The 26,240-nt window shown below is 38.0% G+C and overlaps 2 protein-coding genes across 4 annotated transcripts; one reads left to right on the top strand and one right to left on the bottom strand.

Annotated features, from left to right (window-relative positions):
• On the top strand, positions 1–2,966 carry rnf151 (ring finger protein 151). Its single transcript, XM_048171624.1, has 4 exons — positions 1–102; positions 459–604; positions 2,197–2,293; positions 2,394–2,966. Exons 1-4 carry the CDS (start codon positions 1–3, stop codon positions 2,880–2,882), a joined length of 834 nt encoding a protein of 277 aa, XP_048027581.1. The 3' UTR covers positions 2,883–2,966.
• tex2l (testis expressed 2, like) lies at positions 2,736–25,825 on the bottom strand. Of its 3 annotated transcripts, XM_048171346.1 has the most exons (14): positions 25,400–25,825; positions 21,959–23,257; positions 20,009–20,209; positions 19,555–19,843; positions 17,262–17,494; positions 13,843–13,989; positions 13,564–13,663; positions 12,205–12,337; positions 11,572–11,706; positions 7,032–7,244; positions 4,221–4,341; positions 3,985–4,115; positions 3,009–3,050; positions 2,736–2,859 (listed from the first exon to the last, which is right to left on the bottom strand). In XM_048171346.1, the coding sequence occupies exons 2-13, from the start codon at positions 23,246–23,248 to the stop codon at positions 3,011–3,013; spliced, it is 3,033 nt and encodes a 1,010-aa protein (XP_048027303.1). In that variant the 5' UTR covers positions 23,249–23,257; positions 25,400–25,825; the 3' UTR covers positions 2,736–2,859; positions 3,009–3,010. The 3 variants fall into 3 exon arrangements, with proteins under 3 accessions (XP_048027303.1, XP_048027304.1, XP_048027305.1); XM_048171347.1 differs by lacking the exon at positions 2,736–2,859 and having other exon boundaries at positions 2,902–3,050; XM_048171348.1 differs by lacking the exons at positions 2,736–2,859; positions 3,009–3,050 and having other exon boundaries at positions 3,285–4,115; positions 25,400–25,824.
• Between the last annotated feature and the right edge of the window lie 415 nt (positions 25,826–26,240).

Here is a 26,240-nt window from a genome sequence, read left to right as displayed (position 1 = left end):
ATGGAAAAGAAGAGAAAATTGGACATCTGCAGTGCATTTCTGAATGATCCAGGGTCAAGTGATCTCCTTTGGGATGTTTTGCTGGGTGTTGTGATGACAGATGTCTGTCTTTTTGCCTCTTCAAATGATTCAACTTATACAGCATATGTATTAGCTGTGTCCTTGGAACACAAGTGAAAATGGTGAGTTTGTGTCTTTTTTTTTAATTACATGAAATAAAATTTGATATTTGTGGGGAAAAAATACTGGATGTATATTTTACAAGCTTAAACTTACAGTATGTTTTAAAAAGTCTGATAATATATGACATGAATAGTTTTACTATAAAAGGGTTGTTTGAAATAGTTTGATTTATTTAATATTAGTAATATTGGTAATAAAAAAAATAGTAATGATATGCCATTACAATATATTAATTCATTTTTTGTATATTATAATTGTTTCTATTTTGGTATTAGACTGGAGGTTATGAAGTGGATCAGTTTGTGGAGACCCCAGATGATGATCTGATTTGTGTCATCTGTAGAGCTGTTCTACGCTGCCCTGTACGACTCAAATGCAACCATGTCTTCTGCAAGGAATGCATTTTACAGTGGATGAAAAGGTAACCATTTTCAATATTTTTCAATATTATATATATAAATATATATACAGTATACATATACATATATATGACAAACCAGATTAGGGGAGGCTGGGAAGTGTTGTAAAAGGATTTCCAGAACATCAAAATAAAAATTAATAACTGTAAAATAAAAAAAAAAAAAAAAAAACCTTTAGGTAGGAAAATAACATTTCCTGTCTGGTGTTATCTGTATTAGCAGGTTCTCTTGTTCAATTTTATATATACATTACAAGCATCTGCCTGTTTAAAAATATCATGGCTGACCAGATGGGATGGATTGTAACACTTTCCGGTATACACTACTGTTTAAAAGTTTGGGGTCAGTAAGAATTTTTAATGTTTTTGAAAGAAGTCTCTTATGCTCACCAAGATGTAACCAATGCAGTCAAACAGTAATGTTGTGAAATATTATTACAATTTAAAATAACTGTTTTCTATTGTAATTTGTATTTTAAAATTTAAATTCCTCTGATGGCAAAGCTGAAATTTCAGCATCATTACTCCAGTCTTCTGTGTCACATGATCCTTCAGAAATCATTCTAATATGCTGATTTGCTGCTGAAGAAACATTTCTTATTATTAGCAATGTTGATCAAATATCTTATATAATCTTATATAAAAGAAAAATATTTTATATAATTGAATTTTATAATAATCCTATACTTAATATTATATATAATATGATTTATATTTTATAGAATCTTATTTTATATTATAAAATGGATAGTTCTGGCACTTGATTCTAATTGGTTGAGCCGCTTTCGAAGCCGTTGTAAAATTCGCTCCGCGTCAGGTCTAACAACACCCCTTAGCTGTTATAAATTCACTGTAAACCACGCCTTCTTGCTTTATTTTATCTTATACTCATTTTATAATAATTGTATGCTTAATATTTTATTATAAGATGTAATATTTTTTACATCTTATGCTTAATATTTTTGTTTGCAGTGATGCATTTTCAAGGTTCAAAATATCAGCATTTACTTTAATTTTGTGACAAAAGACAAAAAAATAAATCTTTAGTGACACTTTTATCAATTTAATGTGTCCCTGCTGAACAAAAGTATTAATTTCTTTCAAGAAAAAAAAAAATCTTACTGACCCCCAACTTTTGAAGAGTAGTGTACAATACTTCTGCTTTCAAATAACTCATAGGCCCCCACAAGGTCGTAGATTTGGTTTCAACTTTGGGGGTGGGTTGAATGTTGGTATGGTTGTATTGTATTGGGGGGGTTGTAACTGATGGCTTTGAATATTGGGGGGGTTATATCCCCCCCATCCCCCCACAAACTACGCCCCTGGGCCCCCGGTTTCACAGACAAGGCTTAAGCTAGTCCTAGACTAAAATGCATGTTTGAGCTGTTTAACTGAGAGCAACTTGTACCGACACATCCTAAAATATGTCAGTGCCATTGTTTTGTCTCAAGATGAACACCATTAATGTTTTTTCTAGGGTACATTTATAAAAGCTACCTAATTGAACTAAGGCCTAATCCCGGCTTAGTCTAAGCCCTGTCTGTGAAACCGGGCCAGGATGTTTGAGCACATTTTTTAAGCCAGTTTTGTTTCAGACAGGTGAAATGCCCTTGCTGTAGGCAGCCTATCGACCAAAACCAAATGGTGGTTTTGTTTAAGCTGAGTAAATCCATTGGCCGTTTATCAATCAAGGTAGGCAACATTTTTAAAGTTTAATATTTAAAGTCATATAAATAGTTGTGTCTAGCTTAAAATGTGAATGTGAAACAACACAATGTGTCTGTGTTCCTAGTGTCGAAATGCACAGCAGGGCTGCAGAGCCACTTTCCCGCTTTCTAATGAGTACCTCCACATCTCCAACTGTCTGTATGAGTGGCAGCTCTGTCCTCATGAGGGCTGTGGGCAGCAGGTGCTGAGGAAGGACGCGCAGGCGCACGATCAGAGCTGCAGCCACTGGCGACAGCTGTGTCCCATGGGATGCGGCACGCTTCTTGTCCGTGAGAACCAGGCCCAACATAACTGCTACAGAGAGCTACAGCAGCGCTACGTAGCCGAGCGGAGGAAGCAGAGGGCCATCGCAGCCAACCTACGCAGGAAGATGCAGCGCATGCAGAGCCGGATGGCCCAAATAAGAAGGCAGATAAATCTGTTGTGCGAGAGCCTGGAGGTCGGAGATCTGGAAATTGAAGCAGGGGAGGGAACCAGCGCTTGGACAGATGCTAACGCCGCCAGTCCGAGCAGCAGCAGACGCCATCACACTAACAGTTCAAGAGTCAGATAATGTAAATATCCTTCAGGATTCAAAGAAAGCATTCGAGATAGTTTTTTATGTGTGCAAGTTTTATTAAATGTGTCCTTTATGGGGGTAGATCTTAATGGGGTAGTTCACCAAAAAGGGTTTACTCACCTTCATGTCATTCCAATCCAAACCTGTATGACTTTCTTTCTCCTGTGAAACATAAAAAAAATATTTTGAAGAATGTTTAAACTGTCCATCCAATGAAAGTCAATGGGGTACAAAACAACACTGGACCCCCTGACATTCACTGTATAGACCAAAAAGAAAAAAAAAAACTTTGTTTTCTTCAGATTGCAGAATAAAAAAAAAAAAGACATACAGGTTTGAAACAACATGAGGTTGAGTAAATGATGACAGAATCCCTTTAAGGGCAACACAACCCACCAGTTTTTACAGATTTATTGTTTGTATATAGAGAAAAGCATGATTATAAACAAAAAAGAGAATTGTTTATGCACATTCCTTCTAGAGCTTTGAGGGGTTTATAAAGTGAGACATTGATGCTAATGCATAAAAAGAAAAAAACAATAACATTCAAATGCCTGCTTAAGTTCAGATATTACAATCTTGAAGTGACACTTGACAAGAAAATGTGAAATCGTACAAACACTGTCTTTGATACTATATATTAATTCATAATGTAAAAAACAAACTTGTGAAATGTATGTAAGATTTTTTTTTTCAAAATGAGTTTAATTCTAAATATGAATTCTTTAATAAAGTCTGTATTATTTACCATTTATTTATTATTACTAATGCATATATGTCTACTGTAAGCTAAGTTCAATAAATAATCAGTTGTCCTTAGGAGCAAGTAATAAAATGGGTTATACACACATTAAGCCACTCATAAGAAGAACTGTTTAGGGTTTCTAAGAAATGGTAATGTATGATGAAGGGAGATCATAGAGAACATGTGTGGGAGCTACTGACACTTTCCTTGCGCTGAGATGTTTAAATGAAGCTGATTACAAGATACACTCCTAGTAGTTTTTTGAAGGAGCGAGTTCCTGATATCAGTGTATTGTCATGTCTGTCCACAAGGAGGCACTACTGTAGTTCTGCAGTATGTTCCAGATCACACCTGTCATTGGAGGCCACAGAGGAATGCTGGGACAGCTTTGCAGGGTGTTGTTGGGAAGCTGTCAGGCTGTCCATCTCAGAGTGCATTAGTGGCAGGTAAATGTCATCCATGTTGGGCAAAACAAAAACTTTCTGGAAATTGTACAGGATTTGTTATGGAGGTTAGTTCAAACATTTTAATGTAAATTAAAAATGTTAAGTTTATAGTGAAGCTATCACAACATCATCAAAACCAACCTGAAACTCATCTTGTAACTTCTTTTCAATCCATTCAGTCACATGACAGAAAGTCACTTCTCGCTCTCCCAGTTTGGGTCTGACTCTTAGATCAAGCTTCGGGGGTCCGCAGAATCCATACCTGAGAGAGAACCAATAAAACACTTTTTATTCTGGTGCATGTATCCAAAGACATGTCTGCAAACCTGATTTCAGGAAACCTGAACACACAAAATGATTTACGGGCAAAGAGAAGGCCACTCCCCTGACTCTTTTTGGTGTTTACAGAGCCTATGGTTGTGATACGCTATTTGACTTATCTGTCAGGTAGTAGGGACATTTTAAGCATGGTATTTTATGTAAGACTTTATTTTGATTAACACTGCAATATTCCATAAAACTTTTACTTAACACAATTAAATACCCTTTTTAAAAAGTCACTTAGTGTCAAATTAAAAGTTTTATTTTAAAGTACATTTTAATCATCTTTTTTCATGCTTTATTTTGATGTGTTGGCTAACATATTAAAGCATAAGTTAAGTAGTTGATTAATTTTATCTGTAGTGTGTTGTTAAATATTACATTGTTAATATATTTTAATTGTACTAAATTGCAACTTCATAATTAAAAATTGTGTAATTACAAATATTTCTAAATAGATGACATACAAGTTTTAATAGAAATTACATTATATTTTAGGTACCATAAATACCTGTCAGTACATTCAGCAGTACACTTTAACCATTTCAAAGACAATAAAAGTTATTATGAACCTACATATAAAATGTACTTAAATCCAGTTCAGCCAGTTGCATTGAATATAAATTTAAACTATATATTAATTAAAAGGGGTCATATCATGTCACTTTTACAAGATGAGAAAATAAGTCTCTGATGTCCCCAGAGTGTGTATGTGAAGTTTTAGCTCAAAATACCCAGCAGATCACTTTTTGAGGGTGAGCAAAAACGCCCTGTTTTTGTGTGTCCCTTTAAATGCAAATGAGCTGCTGCTTCTATGAAGAGGGTGGAGTTTCAAGAGCTTTTGTTAGCAGCGGCGATTACCTCAGACTCACTGAAAATGTCAGAAAATGTTCAGCCTTTTATGTTCAAACCGGAGTCAGACAATGATGGAGAGACTAAAGAAGAAGTGACAACATGTAGAATGCAACAGGACGTTTCTGAATGGTTAGTTGATGAATTTATGTAGCTGATTAACTATCTTTAAGTTATTGATTGCAAATTCTGTCATGATAATGTATAAAGAAGCCAGGGAAGAAGCTTGTTGTAGTCGCTACCAGTTGTTTGTTGTAGTCCTTAAACAGAGAATTCTTTAAAGGTGCCCTAGATTTAAAATTTGAATTTACCTCGGCATAGTTGAATAACAAGAGTTCAGTACATGGAAAAGACATACATTGAGTTTCAAACTCCATTGCTTTCTCTTTCTTATGTAAATCTCATTTGTTTAAAAGACTTCCGGAAAACACCTGGATCTCAACATAACACAGACTGTTACGTAACAGTCGGGGTGTACGCCCCCAATATTTGCATATGCCAGCCCATGTTCCCAACATTATGAAAGGCATTAGACAAGGGCAGCCAGTAACGTCTGGATCTGCACAGGTGAATCAACAGACTAGGTAAGCAAGAACAACAGCGAAAATGGCAGATGGAGCAATAATAACTGACATGATCCATGATAGCATGATATTTTTAGTGATATTTGTAAATTGTCTTTCTAAATGTTTCGTTAGCATGTTGCTAATGTACTGTTAAACGTGGTTAAAGTTATCATCGTTTCTTACTGAATTCACGGAGACAAGAGCCGTCGCTATTTTCATTTTTAAACACTTGCAGTCTGTATAATTCATAAACACAACTTCATTCTTTATAAATCTCTCCAACAGTGTAGCATTAGCCGTTAGCCACACATGAGCCTCAAACTCATAGAGAATCAAATATAAACATCAAAATAAATACTTTACTCACATAATTCGAAGCATGCATACAGCATGCATGACGAACATCTTGTAAAGATCCATTTGAGGGTTATATTAGCTGTGTGAACTTTGTAAATGTGCTGTAATATAATCGAGAGCTCGTGTGGCAGGGAGCACGCGAATTAAAGGGGCGGTGCGCTGAAAAAATCAGTGCACAGTTAATGATGCCCCAAAATAGGCAGTTAAAAAAATGTATTTAAAAAAATCTATGGGGTATTTTGAGCTGAAACTTCACAGACACATTCAGGGGACACCTAAGACTTATATTACATCTTGTATAAAAGCATTCTTGGGCACCTTTAAAAGAAAATATCTCCCTTTGCATTGAACTTTGACGGGTCCTAACTTTGCAGACGTTTTTTATGCTCTAACAGCAACATTACACACTAACTAAAGTTAAAAAAGTAAAATTGCAATGAATCCACCCCTTTAATTGCAGTTAACATGCTGGAAACATTACATTTAGTTCGGAAGTATATTATTTCCATACTAAGTACTTTTTTAAAATAAAATATGCTAAAGTGTACTTATTTTTCACAAGGGGCACCCACAGTGAAATTGCATTGGTCCACAATCCTGCTCCTCCTCCTTGCATCACTGAATTCATCACATCACGCCCATTTAGTAGACCGTGTTACACTTGTGTCTAATCCTTAATTATCAAACTGAAATTTAATTACAACACAGTTAAACCTTCAAGAGTGAATGACACCAATCGTTAAGGAGCATGATTGCTTTTGATAATCTCTGTGAACACTGTGTAAGCTTAAGCAAAGCTTCAGTCCCTAAAGAAACATTAACAGCATCCGTTTAGTTGAGTGAGAATGGCTCGTACCATATTCTGTCGGTGGGGGGAGGAGGAATGTTGACAGCGAGGGTTCCAGAGAGCTCTTGAACTTCCACCGCAAGCAGCAGAGGGGTGTTGGACATTTCTTCAATCTTCTTTTTTATGTACTCATTTTCTGTGGCCTTTTGGAAGTATTTTGACTTGGCAATCTTGTCGACAAATCTCAAAATCCTCCTACTAGTGCTGCCTCCAGCTGCAGCCCTGTGGAAAGCAAAGTAAATTTTTCATCAGGTGGCCTTGATTTATTTTAAGCAGCATTTTTGTCAAACAACTCAAAATTGACAGAGATTATGTTTTATAGGCATAGTTCACCCAAAAATCATGTCATTCCAAACACAAAATGGAACACAAAAGGGGACATTTAGCAAAATATCCAAGCTGCTCTTTTCCATACATTGAAAGTGGATTGTGATCACGGTTGTCTCTAGTCCCCATCCATTTTCACTGTATGGACAAGTAGCAAGGTTTACAATACATTCCCTGAAATCTCTCAATATATTGCGTGTTCCATTGAAGAAAAAATATCAGGTAACACTTTACAATAAGGTCTCATTTGTTAACATTAGTTAATGTATTAACTAACATTAACTGACAGTGAGCAATATATTTGTTACAGTATTTATTAGTCGGTCATGTTAATGTTAGTTAATAAAAATATACCTGTTTATTGTTTGTTTATATTAGGTTCTTTCTTTGTTCACTCGAACAAAGTGCATTAACAAATGTTAAAGGTGCCCTAGAACTTCTTTTTAAAGGATGTAATATAAGTCTAAGGTGTCCCCTGAATGTGTCTGTGAAGTTTCAGCTCAAAATACACCATAGATTTTTTTTAATTCATTTTTTTAACTGCCTATTTTGGGGCAACATTAACTATGCACCGATATATAGGTTGCGGCCCCTTTCATTCTTGTGCTCCCCCGCCCCCGGAGCTCGCGCTTGCCTTGAACAGCATAAACACAGTTCGCACAGCTAATATAACCCTCAAAATGGATCTTTAAAAGATGTTCGTCATGCATGCTGCATGCATACATCGGATCATGTGAGTATTGTATTTATTTGGATGTTTACATTTGATTCTGAATGAGTTTGATAGTATGCTCCGTGGCTAAAGCTAACATTACACACTGTTGGAGAGATTTATAAAGAATGAAGTTGTGTTTATGCATTATACAGACTGCAAGTGTTTAAAAATGAAAATAGCGACGGCTCTTGTCTCCGTGAATACAGTAATAAACGATGGTAACTTTAACCACATTTAACAGTACATTAGCCACATGCTAACGAAAACATTTAGAAAGACAATTCACAAATATCACTAAAAATATCATGATATCATGATTCATGTCAGTTATTATTGCTCCATCTGCCATTTTTCGCTGTTGTCCTTGCTTGCTTACCTAGTCTGATGATTCAGCTGTGCACATCCAGACGTTCTGCCCTTGTCTAATGGCTTGAACATGAGCTGGCATATGCAAATATTGGGGGCATACACCCCGACTGTTACGTAACAGTCGGTGTTATGTTGAGATTCACCTGTTCTTCGGAGGTCTTTTAAACAAATGATAAGAAGGAGGAAACAATGGAGTTTGAAACTCAGTGTATGTCTTTTCCATGTACTGAACTCTTGTTATTCAACTATGCCATGGTAAATTCAATATTTAATTCTAGGGCACCTTTAACAAATAAAATGTTGGATTTTAATAATCTATTAATGTTGTAATTAGTATTAACTAAGATCTCAATCAGTCAGTCATGTTCAATGTTATGTCGATACTGACATATTGGGGTCTTGCCTGTGAGCCCAATGACCTCCAAGTGGTAACTAAACAAGCCAATGAATATTGGCCAGTAAGATTTGCATGCCGAGCCACTCCTACTCCCCACTTACTCATTCATACTTTGCTTCAGAGCCAAGCGGTTGTGAACGCTAATTCCAGGGTTTGTGGGGATTCCCCAGGTGGAGCGTCAAGGCACTCAAAATGCACAGGGTTGATGCAGGACCTGCCTGACTTCACCCTCCCAGCCCTCTGCCAGAAAATGTCCACCTTGGTGTTCCAGGAGTGCCATCTCTGGCTAAACCTTGCAGAGATGAAAGATGTCGACAAAGTGCGCTTTCTTGATGGTCCTATCTTGCAAGGTGGCCTCTTTGGCGTCACTGTCAAGGACTACTTCCCCCGGAGGAGGGCCAGGTGGAGACTTATTTAGTGCTTACCAGCCCGTCCCGCTGGCTCATTCAGACAGTCAGACTCGGCTACACGATTCAGTTCGCCAGGGGTTCCCCAGGTTCAGGGGTGGCCTGTTTGCCTCAGTGGCAAACAAAGACACCCCTGTCCTGTGTGCGGAGATTGTGGTCCTGCTGGTGAAGGACGCAATAGAGCCTGTCCCTCCAGCCATACCCAAGATAGTGGTGAGTTACGACCAATCTTATATATGCGTGTCTTGAATCGGGCCCTTTACAAGCTCCCATTCAAGATGATCATGCAGAAATGCATCCACACGTACGTTCGCTCCCAGGACTGGTTTGCAGCAATTGACCTGAAACATGCATACTTTCATGTCTCGAGTTTACCTCGACAGACTGTTACTACGCTTTGCTTTCAAGGGTTGAGCATATCAGTACCCCTTTTTTCTGTCCGTCTCCCCACGGTCACGGAAAAACCAAAGTCCAAAGTCACGGAGGCTACCCTTACCTCACTCAGGGAGGTTGGCATTCGCATCTTGATCTATGTTGACGACTGGCTCATTCTAGCTCACTCTCGAGATCTGTTATGCGAACACAAGGATCTGGAGCTCAGGCACTTCAGCCATCTGGGGCTTTGGGTCAACTGGGAAAAGAGCAAGCTCTCCCCTGTGCAGAGCATCTCTTTTCTCGGTATGGAGTCGGTCAGTATGACGGCGCGCCTCACCAACGAGCGTGTGCAGTCGGTGCTGAACTGCCTGAATACGTTCAGGAGGAAATCAGCGGTCTCATTGAAACAAGTGTCCAGGCATGTTGTCATTACAACAGATGCCTCCAGTACAGGTTGGGTCGCTGTGTGCAACAGGCATGCAGCTTTGGGCTCCTGGATGGGATCTCGACTGCAGTAGCATACCAGTTGCCAGGAGCTGTTATCAGTGCTATTTGCCCTGCACCAGTTTCGACCGTTGCTTTATAGGTAAGCTCGTGTTGGTCCATACAGACAAGACTGCAACTGTTGCATACATCAGATGCAGTGGAGGCTTCCGATACCAGGCCAAGTTCTTGTGTGCATGCCCGGCCAGTCACCCCTTATACTGGGCTAGATGCCCATATGCTGTGATTCCCCCTCCGTAATTCCATATGTGTACTGTCCATGATACGGCTTCCATGTCTGTAAACCTGTGCCTTTCCCCGGGCAGCTCTGCTCTGCCTCATCTCTGCATCGGTAGCAACTCCTCCCTGGCTAGGCAGGACCTACTGCAGAGATCTTCCATATGTAGTACTGTCCCATGGGTCAGTCCATATGTGTATCCACCACACGTTACCTCGCTTTTGGCAGGGTGTGGTCTCCGTAGTATCCCTCTCCATTAACAACACTGGTCATAGCTGAAAAAACAACCCATGAAATTTCACGATAAGAGGAACAGCAGCTACGACTGTCTCTAGAATAAACCCTGTCCCTTCCATCCTTTTGGAATGGAAGACTACTCTCCTGGGCTTATATGGGGCGCTGGGTAGGTTATGACTGTGTGAGGGCAGTTGCCAAGGGGCACACAGCTTGCCAGCATCTGCGTCTCCGACACTCATAACACAGTTCAGTGGCGCTTTCCATAGGGACCCCAATACATCAGTATCGACGTAACTTTGAACGTGACTGACTGAATGCAAACGTCTAGGATACTAATGTAATCCCCATTCCCTGAAGGAGGGAATGAAGACATTACATCCCTCCTGGCCAAAGTCCTGAGCCACTGCTGAATGGCTGGGATCCCTGTCCCAGCTCCTCAGAAAAACATGAAGGAGAGTGAGCCGGCCTTATATACCTGTGTGTTCAGGTAAGAGTGGCTCGGCATTGCAAATCTCACTGGCCAATGTTCTTTGGCTAGTTTAGTTACCACTTGGAGGTTATTGGGCTTCCAGGAAAAACCCAATACATCAGTATGGAAGTAACGTCTCTGTTCCTTCCTTCAAGGAACGAGGGTTACATTAGTAACCTAGATGTTATTAAATTAATAGAAGTATTGTTCAATGCTAGTTCATGTTAACTAATATAGTTAACTAATGTTAATAAATGAAACCTTATTGTAAAGTGTTACCGAAGGGCATTCAGCTTTGGAACAACATGAGGATAAGAAAATGATTTTCATCTAAATTTTAATTTCTGGGGGAACTATCCCTATAACGCCAGCAAGCCACTTGACTACATCTTGATCTTTAGTTTACAAGGCCAGCATTTCTGAAAAAAACATTCCATCCAAATAATGTAAATATTTGCAACATGCCAAACTCTAAGATATCAGGGAATAACTGTTTATTGAATTATGTGATTGTTCAGTTAATAATAATTACCCCTCAACACCAGGTAGAGCCTTTTCTGTCAGAGTTCCTTGAGTGTCAGAAGATGAAACTTCCTCTTCATCAGACGATCCAGCGCTTGAGGATTCCTCATCACTGTCAGCCAGCACAGAGAGCCTGGACCTGCGACTGCAGAACACATACAGACAGGACCTCATCATAACGAGATATAAACATAAACCCCACAAATGTCACTAGGATTATACTAAGTTTTAATGTTTTTTTTCATGCAATTACTCTAATATGCAGATTTGTTGCTCAAGAAATGTGGCTTATTATTATCAATGCTGAAAACGTTTGTGCTGCTTAGTACTCTTGTGGAAACCATGATATACGTTTTTTCAGTTTTTTTTTCGGTTTTTACGTTTTTCTTTAATGAATAGAAAGTTCAAAAGAACAGCATTTATTTGAAATACTGTATTCATTTTTAGTAACAATCTAAAAGTGTTTAATGACACTTTTGTTCAGTTTAAGTATTATTTTTTTTTAAAACTTTTGAACGGTAGTGTAGGTTATATAGTAGACTGTATATGCTAGGCTGTGTTGAGATAATAAGTACTGGATATTTTCCAGGATATTTTTTTATTTTTATTTTACTGGATATTTTTGGATTCTCAAAATACTTACAACACATTGATGGTCTTCACCTCTGCCTCTGCCTCAAGGACTCCCTCCTTTCCAAGTTTGGAGAGGTTGATTTTGGTCTCTAGAGTCATCTGTAGTGCTCCTGTGTACTCCATCTCCAAATGCAACCATAGGCCTGTCACACAAAGATATTTACTTTTTTTTTTTTTTTCAAAATTTACCTGTTGTAACAACTGTTGATACAAAAACTTTTACATTCAGTAATAAATATCTAGTTCAGTCATTAAACGCTTTACATGAAGTCTGCAAGCTATCTCATCATTACCCCATGACACAAACTGATTGTCCTTTACTGTTTCTGCAGCCAATGAGATTACTTGCTCAACATTTAAATAGTCTGGTTCAGTGTTAGGCAGTAGGCTAGTCCTGCAGCTTGCTATCAGAGTTCCTCTGAAACCCTCCACCTTCCCCAGTTCCACCTGCCTAGATCTGCTATGGGATTTCATGCAGCAACATATCTTACTTGCTACTGCTATTTGACCATAGCAGTAGCAAGTCCATACATGCTTTGCAGCAGCAGCAGCGTAGCAGATCCAGTCCGCAAATCCAAAAACATTAATGTTGCCATATTCATTAACATGCCAAAAGTACTTTGAGAGTTGTCATGATTGAACTGTTTGTTTAAAGAAAAGCTTATTCAAAAGTGCATGATATTCATGATTTCTTTTTATAAATTAAATAAAAAGTAATAAAAAAGTAACAGTTAAAATGTTATATATCAGCTCAGCTCAGCTCAGCTCACATACATTAATTTCCTATTTTAATATTGGCTAATAATGTTATAAAGTGCTGAAACCAAAGACTCTAAGAGCATGTGTTACTAATCTATATGGTCAAGATTAAAGCGATACGATCTAATGCATGAAATTGCATATAATTATAGCACAATAAAATGCCCATCAGTCTACTAGCACACATTATAAATCCATAAATGGGATGAGACCTGAGAGAGGGAGCCAGACTCTGTTGAAAGCCATTACATGTTACATAATGCTCACAGATCATGAGGCAGAGAGTAAAAGACACACACTGTGCCCCACACAATAATAACTCCACATCTCATGGGGATAATACATCCTGCATATGCTTCACAGCGGGCATTTCACCATGCAGCTGAGCGCGTAAACAGACACGTGCGCACACGCTCATAGATGAGCTGCTATTTGTTGAGAAGAGTGACGTGATGTAATGTGCTCCTTTGATCCCTGAGATTACAGAAGGATAATAACATCTCATCTACTGCTCAGTGCAGGAACATAATAACACATACGCTCAAGCAGTCCTGATGGATGAATGACCTAATATGCTCTTTTATAAGAGGCTCTTAGGAGCCCCACTCACCTCTGCTGTTGACCTGTGGAAGTGATGTGCCTGTTATCTGGGGCATGCTGGAGCCCATGGCCAGTTCGGTGAGGGTCAGTTCATCCATGAAGTAAGGCAACTGTTGTAAAGGAGGGTAAACTCAGAAACACATGCACACAGGGTAGGACCATTAATATCACAAACTATTTGTTTCACTTTTTGAAATTATGCTTGAGGAAGAAAAAGAAGGGGGAAAAAAAACATTCTCACACTTTGTCGAGTTAAAGAACATGATGTAATTTTTGTCTGTTCTCTTACCCGAATTTTGCTCAGCTTTTGCTGTATCTTCTGCTGGACTTTATCAGCCCAGTACTTCTCATGGAGGAAGTCCCAAAAGATTCGACCAATTAGTGCATTCAACCAGACAGGCTTTGTTTCTTCCTCACTGCAACAAAAGTTCTGTTCCTAAAGGGGTGATGGAAGAAAAAACTTTGGATTAAAAATTTTCTATAATGTGGGGTAAGCTACACCCCTTTTCACTTAAAATGTCCTCTAAGTAAGGAGAAATGATTAGAAGTATAAAAATAAAAAAAAATATTGCTCCTTAAAGGGTTAGTTCACCCAAAAATGAAAATTATGTCATTAATGACTCACCCTCATGTCGTTCCACACCCGTAAGACCTCCGTTCATCTTCAGAACACAGTTTAAGATATTTTAGATTTAGTCCGAGAGCTTTCTGTCCCTCCATTGAAAATGTATGTACGGTAGACTGTCCATGTCCAGAAAGGTAATAAAAACATCATCAAAGTAGTCCATGTGACATCAGTGGGTTAGTTAGAATTTTTTGAAGCATCGAAAATACATTTTGATCCAAAAATAACAAAAACTATGACTTTATTCAGCATTGTATTCTCTTCCGGAATCCTTTCCATTGAATTGATTCCATTGAATTGATTCCATTGAATTGATTCTATTGAATCCTTTCATCTGTCGGCGTTGGTAATGCACTTTTACATCCCCGTGGTTGTTTTTGGCGATTAGGACATCCGCAACATGCACACTTACGCACCATTTTAAAAAATATAGCAATACCAAAATACAAACAATGTAGAATAGCTTGAATACAGCGTGCGTCTCCCTCAGACTGTAAACGAAGCTCGGGCGCACCGGATAACACGTCAGCAGCGTCTTACGTCAGCAGCGTCACTGCGGAGTCATGAACCACACTCCGGAGCAGAAGGGGGCGGTAATGCACCAATAAGCTGGATGCCAACCACCGTAAAACAGGAAAGAAGAAGAAGAAGCGGAGTCGTGAACGCGGATTGACAACAGACCCGGAAGAGAATACAATGCTGAATAAAGTTGTAGTTTTTGTTAGTTTTGGACCAAAATGTATTTTCGATGCTTCAAAATGTCGCGGATGTCCTAATCGCCAAAAACAACCACGGCGACATAAAAGTGCATTACCAACGCCGACAGATGAAAGGATTCAATGGAATCAATTCAATGGAAAGGATTCCGGAAGAGAAGACAATGCTGAATAAAGTCGTAGTTTTTGTTATTTTTGGATCAAAATGTATTTTCGATGCTTCAACAAATTTTAACTAACCCTCTGATGTCACATGGACTACTTTGATGATGTTTTTATTACCTTTCTGGACATGGACAGTTTACCGTACATACATTTTCAATGGAGGGACAGAAAGCTCTCAGACTAAATCTAAAATATCTTAATTTGTGTTCCGAAGATGAACGGAGGTCTTACGGGTTTGGAACGACATGAGGGTGAGTCATTAATGACATAATTTTCATTTTTGGGTGAACTAACCTTTTAATATATTTCAAGATATTTCCTCTCAACTGAAAACAAAACACCGTGCCAAAAAATACTGCTTCTGAAAAAAAAGTGGACCAGTGACACAACTTCCTTCAAAAAAAGGGCTAAAGTCAAGTCAAGTTACCTTTATTTATATAGCGCTTTTTACAATGCAGATTGTGTCAAAGCAGCTTTACAGTGATAACTGGTATATAATTTTGGCTGCACAGCAGCTCTTAAAGAATAGTGTCAATGCAGGCAGATCAAAGCACTGTTGAATATCAAATGTCAAGTCAAATGTCAAGTGTCCCCAACTAAGCAAGCCAAAGGTGACAGCGGCAAGAAACCCAAACTCCAACAGGTGACATCAGGTGGCAAACAGGTGTTAAAATGGAGAAAAAACTGTCATATTAAGAGATATATTGAATCATTGTAAAGTATGTGAAAGATTAGCATTTTAAATATGAACATTTAAAAAAAAAAAAGATTAATCCTATTCCAAAATCCCATTCCCATTTTAGGACATTTTTATGACATTATGAAAATGCACCATAAAACAACATTTTGGAATGCGATAAATAAATTAGCTTAAATTGCATTTCAGAATATTTTTGAAACATTTTCAAAATTTTGTAATAGTATTTCCTGCATTTGGAGGCAAAACTCATTTAGGCCACTGCCTCTAAGCATCTGACACACTTCTCACACCCCACAGGAAAAAAAAAAAATTAATAATTCACGGGTAATCTTTAGCCAAATAATTTACCTAGTTTTACATTTCCAAGGTTTTATATAGCAATTTGCCAGCATGTACTGTATGCCAACATGTTTAAGACCTAGATAAATGTACTTTGACATACCTGCCATGTAGAAAATTGACTTTGACTTACAGCATTAAAAATAATGTGCATTTGTCATCTACAGTCAGCTGCGCATCAGTGTTCAAAAGTTTCAGGTTGGTAAGATTTTTTTTTTAAAAGAAATCAATATTTTTAAGTGGCAAGACTCAAATGTGGTAGTAAAGACATTTATAATGTTATAATAAATGCTATCCTTTGAACTTTCTGTTCATCAAAGAATCCTGAAAAAAGTATCACGGATTCCACTATAGCCCGCCTTGTTGGCAGAGGCTATTTACACTAACTCCGCCCACCATTTTCTGATTGAGCCAGACAAAATTACACATGAAATCCCATTGAAAACAGGATTAGTGGTGTGGAGAGCAAAGCGGATGGTGTCGGCTTTTGAAGCGACTGACCCGAGTTCGAATGCGCCTTTTTATAAACTCATTCTTCTCCCTTTTCCTATTGCATATCAGCTCGGAGAGCTGATTATTATAAATAAACATGATATTTGAAAAGTGAAAATAAAGTGCCTAATGGTTGTTTAATAGTGGGGGAATAAAGTGTTAGGGTTAGGGGTAGGGGTAGTCCTTTAGGTATTTTGATACATATATTGGGGCACATTTCCATATTACTATAGACAGTAAAGGTTTCAGTAAAACAAAAGTTTAAATGCAGTAAACAATTTTCAAACTTTTGTAATAGTATTTCCTGTATTTGGAGGCAACACTTTTTTTTCTCAATTTCAGCAACTGCCTCTAAGCCTCTGACACACTTCCCACACCCACAGGAATCAAGCTTGGTTTAATAATTAATGGCTAATCTTAAGCCAAATATTTACCTAGTTTTATACATTAGCAATTCACCATCATGTAAAGCCTGTTTTAGACCTAGATAAATGTGCTTTGTCATACCTGCCATGTAGAAGATTTACTTTGACATGCTTTGGCAACATCTGTATATCATGAGCCTTTTTACATGGTCACGTGACAAAGATTATTCACAGTTTGCCAGATGACAAAGCTGTCCACTGACACAAAGCATTCTATGACACAAAGCATGTTTGTTTGAAGCTCACCTGCTCTTTGTCAGTAGGACTGCCCTGGGTGCTGCTTTGGCAGGGGCTTTGAACAGGACTGCCGTGTGCTGAGAAGACGAGACTGGTCATGTAGGAAGTGTAATCTGGTAAAATGTTCTCCTTTACTTTGCCAACCAGATCACTATGGAACACGTCTTCACTGCTGTCCTTAACTGAGCCTTCAACACCATTTGACAGACCCAGAGGGTTCTCCTCATTCAATACAGATTTATCTACAGAGCGAAAGTAATGATTAGAATAGTGTTTTTTATTATTATTATTATATTTATGATATTATAGAGGAAGAGCAACTTTGGTATGGGACCATGGCTACTTTGTTTACTCCAATTATAACAGTTCAATAATGAAAACATGGCAAAACAATCAACAAAAATATATTTTGTGCACTGTGGCTTGTGTATTGATAATCTTTAAGCATTATTGATATATGAAATAATTGCTATATTAAATACATTAAATATTATTATTAAATAGTAATAACATAATTATAAAATATATTAAATAATATTAAATTCCTATATCTAATATTTTACACATGCACTCGGAAAATATTTATTTAAGATTTATGTATTAGATATGCATATAAAATTTCTATCTATTTGGATTACATAGTTCAGTTCATTTGGATGATGTGAACGCTGATTTCTGAACTCGGATGTGCACCAGTGAACCGCAAACCAAGTTCATATACAATAACAAGGTTTATATATGTATCACCAATAAATCCAATTGGTTTCATTCTCATACATTTTAACTAATCAAATATTAATTGTATCACAGCTAGCCATTTTTTTTAACCATGTTCACACTTTTTAACTGAATGAATTTAATTGTTTCCACAATAAATAGATTTATGTTGATTCTAAGTCATTTTTGAATTAAATCAAATGCAAACAGCTAATAATAATAGTTAATAATTTACTACTATGCCATGATTTTCTTTTTCTGTAATCTTACCTCTTTCTTACCTGTTTTATGTGTGTATGACTGACAAAATATGCATCACATTAAGTTTATTAGTTTATGTTAAAACTGTGTACTCCAAATGAAAAGAAATTTTATATGCTATTCAGATACATAAATCTTAAATGTAGGCCTAATTTTTTAGTGACTGTATATATATATTCATTATTTGTTTTTGAAATGTACGTTTATGAATAAAAATAAAATAGACCAATATAAATGCTCAATAAATTACCATAAAAGCCTGATCAAATATGTTACATAAATCAAATATCATACATATATGCATAAAAAATGTTTTGACACACAGACACACACACACATATATATATATATATATATACACCAATCAGGCATAACATTATGACCACCTTCCTAATATTGTGTTGGTCCAATTTTGGCTGCCAAAACAGCCCTGACTCCACTAGACCCCTGAAGGTGTGCTGTGGTATCTGGCACCAAGATGTTAGCAGCAGATCCTTTAAGTCCTGTAAGCTGCGAGATGGAGCTCCTCCATGGATCAGACTTGTTTGTTCAGCACATCCCACAGATGCTGGATTGGATTGAGATCTGGGGAATTCGGAGGCCGAGTCAACACCTCAAACTCGTTGTGCTGCTCAAGTAATGCACACACACCTGGCCATCCACATGATGTAAAAGAATGTGATTCATCAGACCATGCAGGCCACCTTCTTCCATTGCTCTGTGGTCCAGTTCTGATGCTCACAGGCACACTTTTGGCACTTTCGGCGGTGGACAGGGGTCAGTATGGGCACCCTGACTGGTCTGCGGCTATGCAGCCCCATACGCAACAAACTGCGATGCTCTGTGTATTCTGACACCTTTCTATCAGAACCAACTTCTTGAGCAATTTGAGCTACAGTACCTCGTCTGTTGGATCGGACAACACGACCCAGCCTTCGCTCCCCACGTTTATCAATGAGCCTTGGCCGGCCATGACCCTGTCAGCACTGTTCCTTCCTTGGACCACTTTTGATAGATACTGACCACTGCAGACCAGGAACACCCCACAAGAGCTGCAGTTTTGGAGATGCTCTGAGGCAGTGTTCTAGCCATCACAATTTGGCCCTTGTCAAACTCGCTCAAATCCTTACACTTGTCCATTTTTCCTGCTTCTAACACATCAGAGGACAAAATGTTCACTTGCTGCCTAATATATCCCACCAACTAACAGATGCCGTGATGAAGAGATAATCAGTGTTATTCACTTCACCTGTCAGTGCTCATAATGTTATGCCTGATCAGTGTATATATACGTTCACTTCAGCATAAATGACTGCAACTTTACCACCAAATATAGATTCAAAATGGTCCTCTTCATTGTGAATGGACACAGAAAACAGTCGATGGAACCATTCCTCTTTCTCCCGTCCCGTTCGTCCAAAGAGGTAAAGTGTGACAGGATGTGAAACATTAGTCATAGAGCCAGGGGGTTTCTCAACTTTCTGAGCCTCCCCCAGACCCCCTACAGTCTCATCTTCCTCCACAGCTCTTTCTCCTTCAGCCAAACTTATGCAGATAGGATACTTCCTGTTCCACACTCTCTTGTGTGCCAAAGCCAGTGGCAGAAGAAATACCTGTTACCAAGGCAACAACATCATTATAATTACATGACATCTTTCTGCCACATTATAAGTCAAGCTATTTGGGTTTAGAGACCACAAGCAAAACTGTGTCGAACTACCACTGAAGGGAAATGCACCTATTTCTACTAAGGGGGCAAAAATCAATGGTACACTAACCTTGCCGCCAGTGAGTCGAAATATCCGCGAGTGGGTGAATTGCTTTTCGTAGCAGAGCTCATCAAAGGCAGCCCAGCGGGGAATGTTGTTACGTGGGTAGTCAAGCCGCAAACAGGGTCCGTCCAATGTGACAAACACAGAGTGCATGAGGGATGGGTGGTAAGTCTCTGGATCATATGTGTACATCTCGTTCATCCAGCCCTGGAACGCAGAAACACTTTGCTTAAACTCTACTGTAATCTCTGGATCCTCGTCACAAAGTTTTAGCATCGGGATTAGAGTTGTAGCTGCTTGTGACAAGCAGTGGGTTTATGTTATTCTGCATCAGACACTGAAGAGCAGAATCTGTCAGAGAGCAGAAGGGTTTTGCTCAGTTTTTGGAGAAAAGCAAGATGCTTAATGCTTACTTTAGACAGTGTGAAATTCACTGCAGAGTGTTAAAAAAAACGGACTCCCGTAGGACATAAGCTTTGACACACTGAAGTGCAGTTTGGTTTAATAGCAGTCTGTGAGGCTGTTGTCACCTGCGGTGCTGTTCTGTTACTTTTCTTAGCATTTAACCCTATAATGAAAAACTCTATAATGAAAAGCCCAACTACATGCCTTCTGCTCCCTCATGGATTATCCATGCACTTCAGGAAGTAAAAGGACTTGTAAAAATTTCCAAAATGTCTGCCTCTGTGTTTGTTTTGCTGGGGAATCTTTGCTGATTTTTGATAAAGTCACATTAAGAACAACTTTTAAATTGTTATTGATATTTCAAAATGGAAAATTAATGAGTGGATTTTTAGGGTAAGCAACTTATGCTAACTTGATTTTTCATACATTATATACAGAAAAATTGTGTGTGTGTGTCAAATATGGCTAATAAATATGGGTCTATTCATTAATTAAAAATGTCTTTAATTAAAAATATCTTTACTAAGATATATTTATAATGGAAACTGATATTTATATGAATTAAATTAATCAAAAGTGACAGTAAAGAGACCACTCTTAGAAAAAAAGCTTCTATATAGAACCTTAAAGGGTTCTGTCAGGCGTTTCATATATGTGACCCTGGACCACAAAACCAGTCATAGGGGTCATTTTTTTAAAACTGAGATGTATACAAGATCTGAAAGCTGAATAAATAAGCTTTCCATTGATGTATGGTTTGTTAGGATAGGACAATATTTAGATAACACTATTTGAAAATCTGGAATCTGAAAAAATCAAAATATTGAGAAAATCACCTTTAAAGTTGTCTAAATGAAGTCCTTAGCAATGCATATCCACTCACAAAAATAATTTTTTGATATTTACAGCAGGAAATTTACGAAATATCTTCATGGAACATGATCTTTACTTAATATCCTAATGATTTTTGGCATAAAAGAAAAATCAATCATTTTGACCCATTTAATGTATTGTTGGCTATTGCTACAATTATACACGTGTGACTTATGACTGGTTTTGTGGTAACATATAGTACCTTTTATCACTAGAAAAAAAAAATGAAATAAACTGTTAAACATGAAAGTATTACACAGTCTTGTTTTCATTCAAAGACATGTTTTCACAATATTATTGCAGCACAAGTATTTTAAACTGGGATAATAATAAGAAATGTTTCTTGCACACCAAATTAACATATTAGAATAATTTCTGAAGCATCGTTTGTCACTGAAGACTGGAGTCATGCTGAAAATTCAGCTTTGCCATCACAGGAATAAATTATAATCAAATAGACAACAGTTATTCTAATTGTAACAGTTATTCTATTGTAATAGCATTTCACAATATTAGTGTTTTTTACTGTATTTTTGATCAAATAATGTGGCCTTGGTGAGCATAAGAGTATATATAAGCATATATTGTATTATTATATACTGGGTTACTAAATGCTAAGAGTATAACACCAATTCTTTTTTAACAAATATATTCGCAATGAAAATGCATCAAACTCACCTTGAGAGAAGGAACATTGCTCTGTAGGGTTTCAAAGAGAATGTTATTATAGGGGGTCCCGTGTAGTCTTTGTTGTTGACTGGTGGACAGGTGTCTGATGGAGCCCCAACGGATCAGCACAAGCCCCAACATTAATCCAAACACTAAACCAAGGAACAGGCCAGACCAATACGCTGACAAAGGAATGATAAAATAGCAGTATGATACTAAAGCAACATAACCAAGACCCACGCCTGGCACTGGAGAGGAGCATTGCTTTGTCACCTCTTCTGGCAAACCTTCAGTTCTGTTCATATTTGTGCTCTGGGACGAGCTGCCATGAGTGCTGGTCTCCATCACCACCCCGATGTCTATCTCTCTGCTATGGTGGTCATGGGAGAGGGAGGATTTCTGCACACACCGTTTACGATGTCTCACAGGCCAGTTGCACTCTGGTAGAAACTCACTTTCTACTTTCCTGGCAGTTTTAGGAGATTCGGATGCAGTCAAATCAGTGTTTGATTTCCCAATTCCAAAGCTTTTGTAGCTTGGCGAGTCCATCGATCCTGTGCTCCTCTGGTGCTTGGGGCTGCCAACACTGTCCTCACGCATGATCTTACTGAACATGCTCAGAGGTTCCTGCATGGCCTCAGTGAGCTTGCGTCTGGTGTCCTCCAGCTCCATTTTGAAGAAGCTGGCTTTGGGCTCAGTGGGGGACAGGTTGACCGGAGATGGAGGGGCAGTGCGGGAGTCGCCATTGCGGCCTTTGGGCTGAGTGAATTGCGTAAACAAGTGCAGATTGAGCTTGGAATCAGACCTGGATTGAGACACTTCAGGCTCACTGCGAGAAAGCTCTGTGGAGATCGACTTTACAAGGCTGAGGAGTGGTTTGGGCTTTAAAGAAGACTCTTTCAGTTCCAGTTCTGTAGATAATGACTTCACTAAGCTGGCCAGGGGCCGGTGAGTAGGCGAGAGGAAGCCAGACCCCGGAAGAAAAGAGTCTCCCAGGGAGCCCGATGAAGCTGGACAGCGAGGAACATTGAATGCAGGTGAGCTGAGACCCCACTCCCCCTCTGTCTGAATGTCGACCGAACATTGTCTTTGGTTACGGAGGGAACTGAGTGACTTTTTGCCATCATGGTCCAAGGTGAATATGAGGTCACTGTCATCAAGATTGTCCCATTCACCTTCAGTGTCCGTCAGCTGGATCACTATTCCCCTCCGATCCGTGTCCTGCTGCGGCTGTAGACCCGGCCTCTGGATCTCACTGGCCAATTTGTGGATTCCTTCATTCCCTGTCGTCTCTGCCATGATTTATCTCTACACAGCACAAGTAAAACATCTTTGAGTCAGCAAAAAAAAGACAATGAAACTCTTGCCCCTACTAGATATCTGGACAACACAGTCATTTTGCTTTCCATCAGCAGTTTTTAGAGCATTACAAAGCATTATGACTATGTAAAAGATTCTTTCTTTGGCAATGCTTATTTTGGACAAAACATTGACTGGGTCAGTTTTGTGCCACAACGAAGTAACTATTTTCCCTCTACAGCAGTGGTTCTCAACCAGGGAAATGAATTATATTCAAATATTTTACTCAAGAACTTACAGTTCTTCACAAAATGAATTGTGTTCAACTATTTTTCTTCAGCACTCCCAGTTTCTTTAATAAAAAAGTTTGAAAACAAGCAGCTTTGTCATAATTATGGCAGAATCACCAGAGTAAATAAAAATAAAGGTTGTTTTGTTGGCATTTGTGGTGCCATGAAGAACCTTTAACATCCATTCTATTGGACAAAAGATTTTTTTGTAGTTGAAAAGCGTTCTTTAGATTATTAAAAAGTTCTTCATACTAGGAATTATTATTATTTTAAGAACTGTTAACTGAAAGGTTCTTTGGGTAACCCAAAATGGTTCTTCAATATGGTATCACTTGAATGCATCGTAGCCTACTGTATATGAAAGGGCCTTCAAATATGCCGTCTGGCAATGGGAGGCCTTCAGGTCAAAAAGCTGAGAACCATTGCTCTACAGATGAGTCTATAAATCTTATATAAGGGATAAGTATTTAAATTCTAAATACTTTTTAAAAAGTCAGAAAGCTCTATGTTGTTATATAAGGATTTAAGAAAGATTTAAGAAAGTTCATGCACTTTGTGCCTGATATTATCCTCTGTGTAGAAGGCAAATCAATGGAGTAAGAAAGATTATGCTGAATATTTGCATTTACAATTGTTATTGTTACATTTCAGCATGTGTTTTGGTCCATAAAGTGCTGAAAATACACTAAGATTATTGTTTTCTTTCTGTCGTCAATAAAAAAAGAAACTGACACTTTCAGGAAAATGACAGTAGGCCTATATAAAAGAGGTTAAGTAATACTTTAATACAGAAAACACAAATAAAAACCATTTATTCATAACAGAACCCCAATTCATTTAGCTTTGCCCATTAATCCTAATTATTTCTATATAGACTGTAGCATCCCAAAATACTACTGAGTACATCAAGGGAGCCAGAATGAGAGACTAAGCTATAAATCTCTTAGTCAGGAGAAAATGGGACTTTTCTAGTTCAGTCAACTGACTCAATTAAAAGCAAAGATCTCCCACTATCTTTCTAGGTCAAGTAAGGCATTTAAAAGTACGTTAAAGACAGCCTTCTGTGGTTATGTAACCCTGTGACACCAATTCTCCAGCAACTGGCAAACTCTATTTAATCCCTACTCCATTCAAAATGGACTGATGAAATAATAAACCAACAGACTGTTCAAGGGCACATCTACACTATGTGGCATGTCGGACCTCTCTCATGTGTCATCTAATCTTTCTGAACAATCAACAATGCTGTATAGGATATAAAAGTGTATAAACAGTGTGTTTATACCATAATTTGGTGTTGCAGAATGAGTGGCTTTCTTTCAAGCTGACCATGAATTGGTTATAACTTCTGCTCAATTATATCTATCAAATTTCAGCTATATGATTTACAACAGGGTAAAAACATGATGTACAGTGAAACATTTGCTCCCAAAATGTTATTGATTACTAATTTTTTCATCCTTTAAGAGCTACAGTAGATCAAATGTTGGAAATAAATAGACATAACGTTTGTAGAACATGTTATTGATAAATGAAACAATTATATTGCATTATATATAAAATCTTTAAAATTCCTTTAAATCTGTCTGACACGTAAAAAATGTTTCAGATGGATAATAGTTCTAAGAGACATCTGCCAAATGATGGGTACAAATACTGAGCACGATAAACTTTAATTCGTTGCAATGAACAGCAGCACAGCAGGTGATTCATCACAGCAGATGGTGTGTTGCTTTGGATTCATGAGGTTTATAAAATGATACTCGTATAAACTAGATTAAAGCAACTTTGTGACGTTTTTGAAGCACTGGAAAATGACATTTTCTGTTAGTAAGAGATCATTTTAAAAGAATGAACTCACCCAATTTCTGCACCATCGCCTTATTTCCAAAAAAAAATATCAGCCTTTGTGTCTTGTCACTGAGTCGCAGTTCCGAGAATTATTTCCAGACAGGAGACAGATGACACTTTCTTATAACGCCTTGCATGAATCATGAGTCTGCACACAGCTTACCAGACTTTATGATATAAACCACATGCGCGCTTTTATGGTTCGTTGTGGCTGCAGGGCTGTGAAGATGTGCAGTGTCGGTCGGTAAAACTAGACTGTGCAGCGCGCAGATACGGAGTTTTGAATTATTAGTACACTTGTGCAGTACATCGCTGTTATATTAGGGTACTGTGAAGCTGTGTATCCCCATAGAAACTAACTCCTCCCCCTCCCTGGCTCCATCCAGATGTGATTTTGCGAACAGCAGCTCCTCAATCTGATTATAGGAAGCATGGCTGGAGTCCACTTTAATCCCGATTAAAGAAAAAAAAAAAAACTCTAACATCCACGCGCTCATAAAGACACAACAGGACATGTTGATGACCCATAAGCACTCAACATTTGTCCTGAATCTGTGACAGTGACCACGTTTACATGCACAGCACTTTTAGATTATCATATATTCTGGTTATGCTTATTGGAATATGTAATATATTATGCATAATACCAATAAACTATTCTCTGGACATAGAACTGGAAATGCTCACTCTTACAATTTATTATGCAGCAATTTAGTAATTTGGGACAATTTAATTTAAAAAAAGTAATTTAAACACGTTAATTAGAAAATGAAAAAAAAGGATCATTGTATGTTTTTTATATTTGTAAAATGTAAATTTACTGTTCGCTCCAAACATGTTTCTTCAATAGC

Source organism: Megalobrama amblycephala, linkage group LG20 (assembly GCF_018812025.1).
Source record: "Megalobrama amblycephala isolate DHTTF-2021 linkage group LG20, ASM1881202v1, whole genome shotgun sequence".
Taxonomy (NCBI): domain Eukaryota; kingdom Metazoa; phylum Chordata; class Actinopteri; order Cypriniformes; family Xenocyprididae; genus Megalobrama; species Megalobrama amblycephala.
The sequence above is the reverse complement of the archived record's forward strand: the minus strand, read 5'-3'. Positions and strand labels throughout refer to the sequence as shown.

Bases quoted from the DNA above. Each gene is read 5' to 3' on its own strand.
- rnf151 (XM_048171624.1), top strand. From the start codon at position 1: ATGGAAAAGAAGAGAAAATTGGACATCTGCAGTGCATTTCTGAATGAT. The intron at 103-458 runs GTCTGTCTTTTT...TTTTGGTATTAG, and splicing joins TGGGTGTTGTGATGACAGAT to ACTGGAGGTTATGAAGTGGA. The intron at 2,294-2,393 runs GTAGGCAACATT...CTGTGTTCCTAG, and splicing joins TTGGCCGTTTATCAATCAAG to TGTCGAAATGCACAGCAGGG.
- tex2l (XM_048171346.1), bottom strand. From the start codon at position 23,248: ATGGCAGAGACGACAGGGAATGAAGGAATCCACAAATTGGCCAGTGAG. The intron at 19,844-20,008 runs GTTAGTGTACCA...CCTTGGTAACAG, and splicing joins TTCGACTCACTGGCGGCAAG to GTATTTCTTCTGCCACTGGC. The intron at 12,338-13,563 runs GTGAGTGGGGCT...TTTGTGTGACAG, and splicing joins TCCACAGGTCAACAGCAGAG to GCCTATGGTTGCATTTGGAG.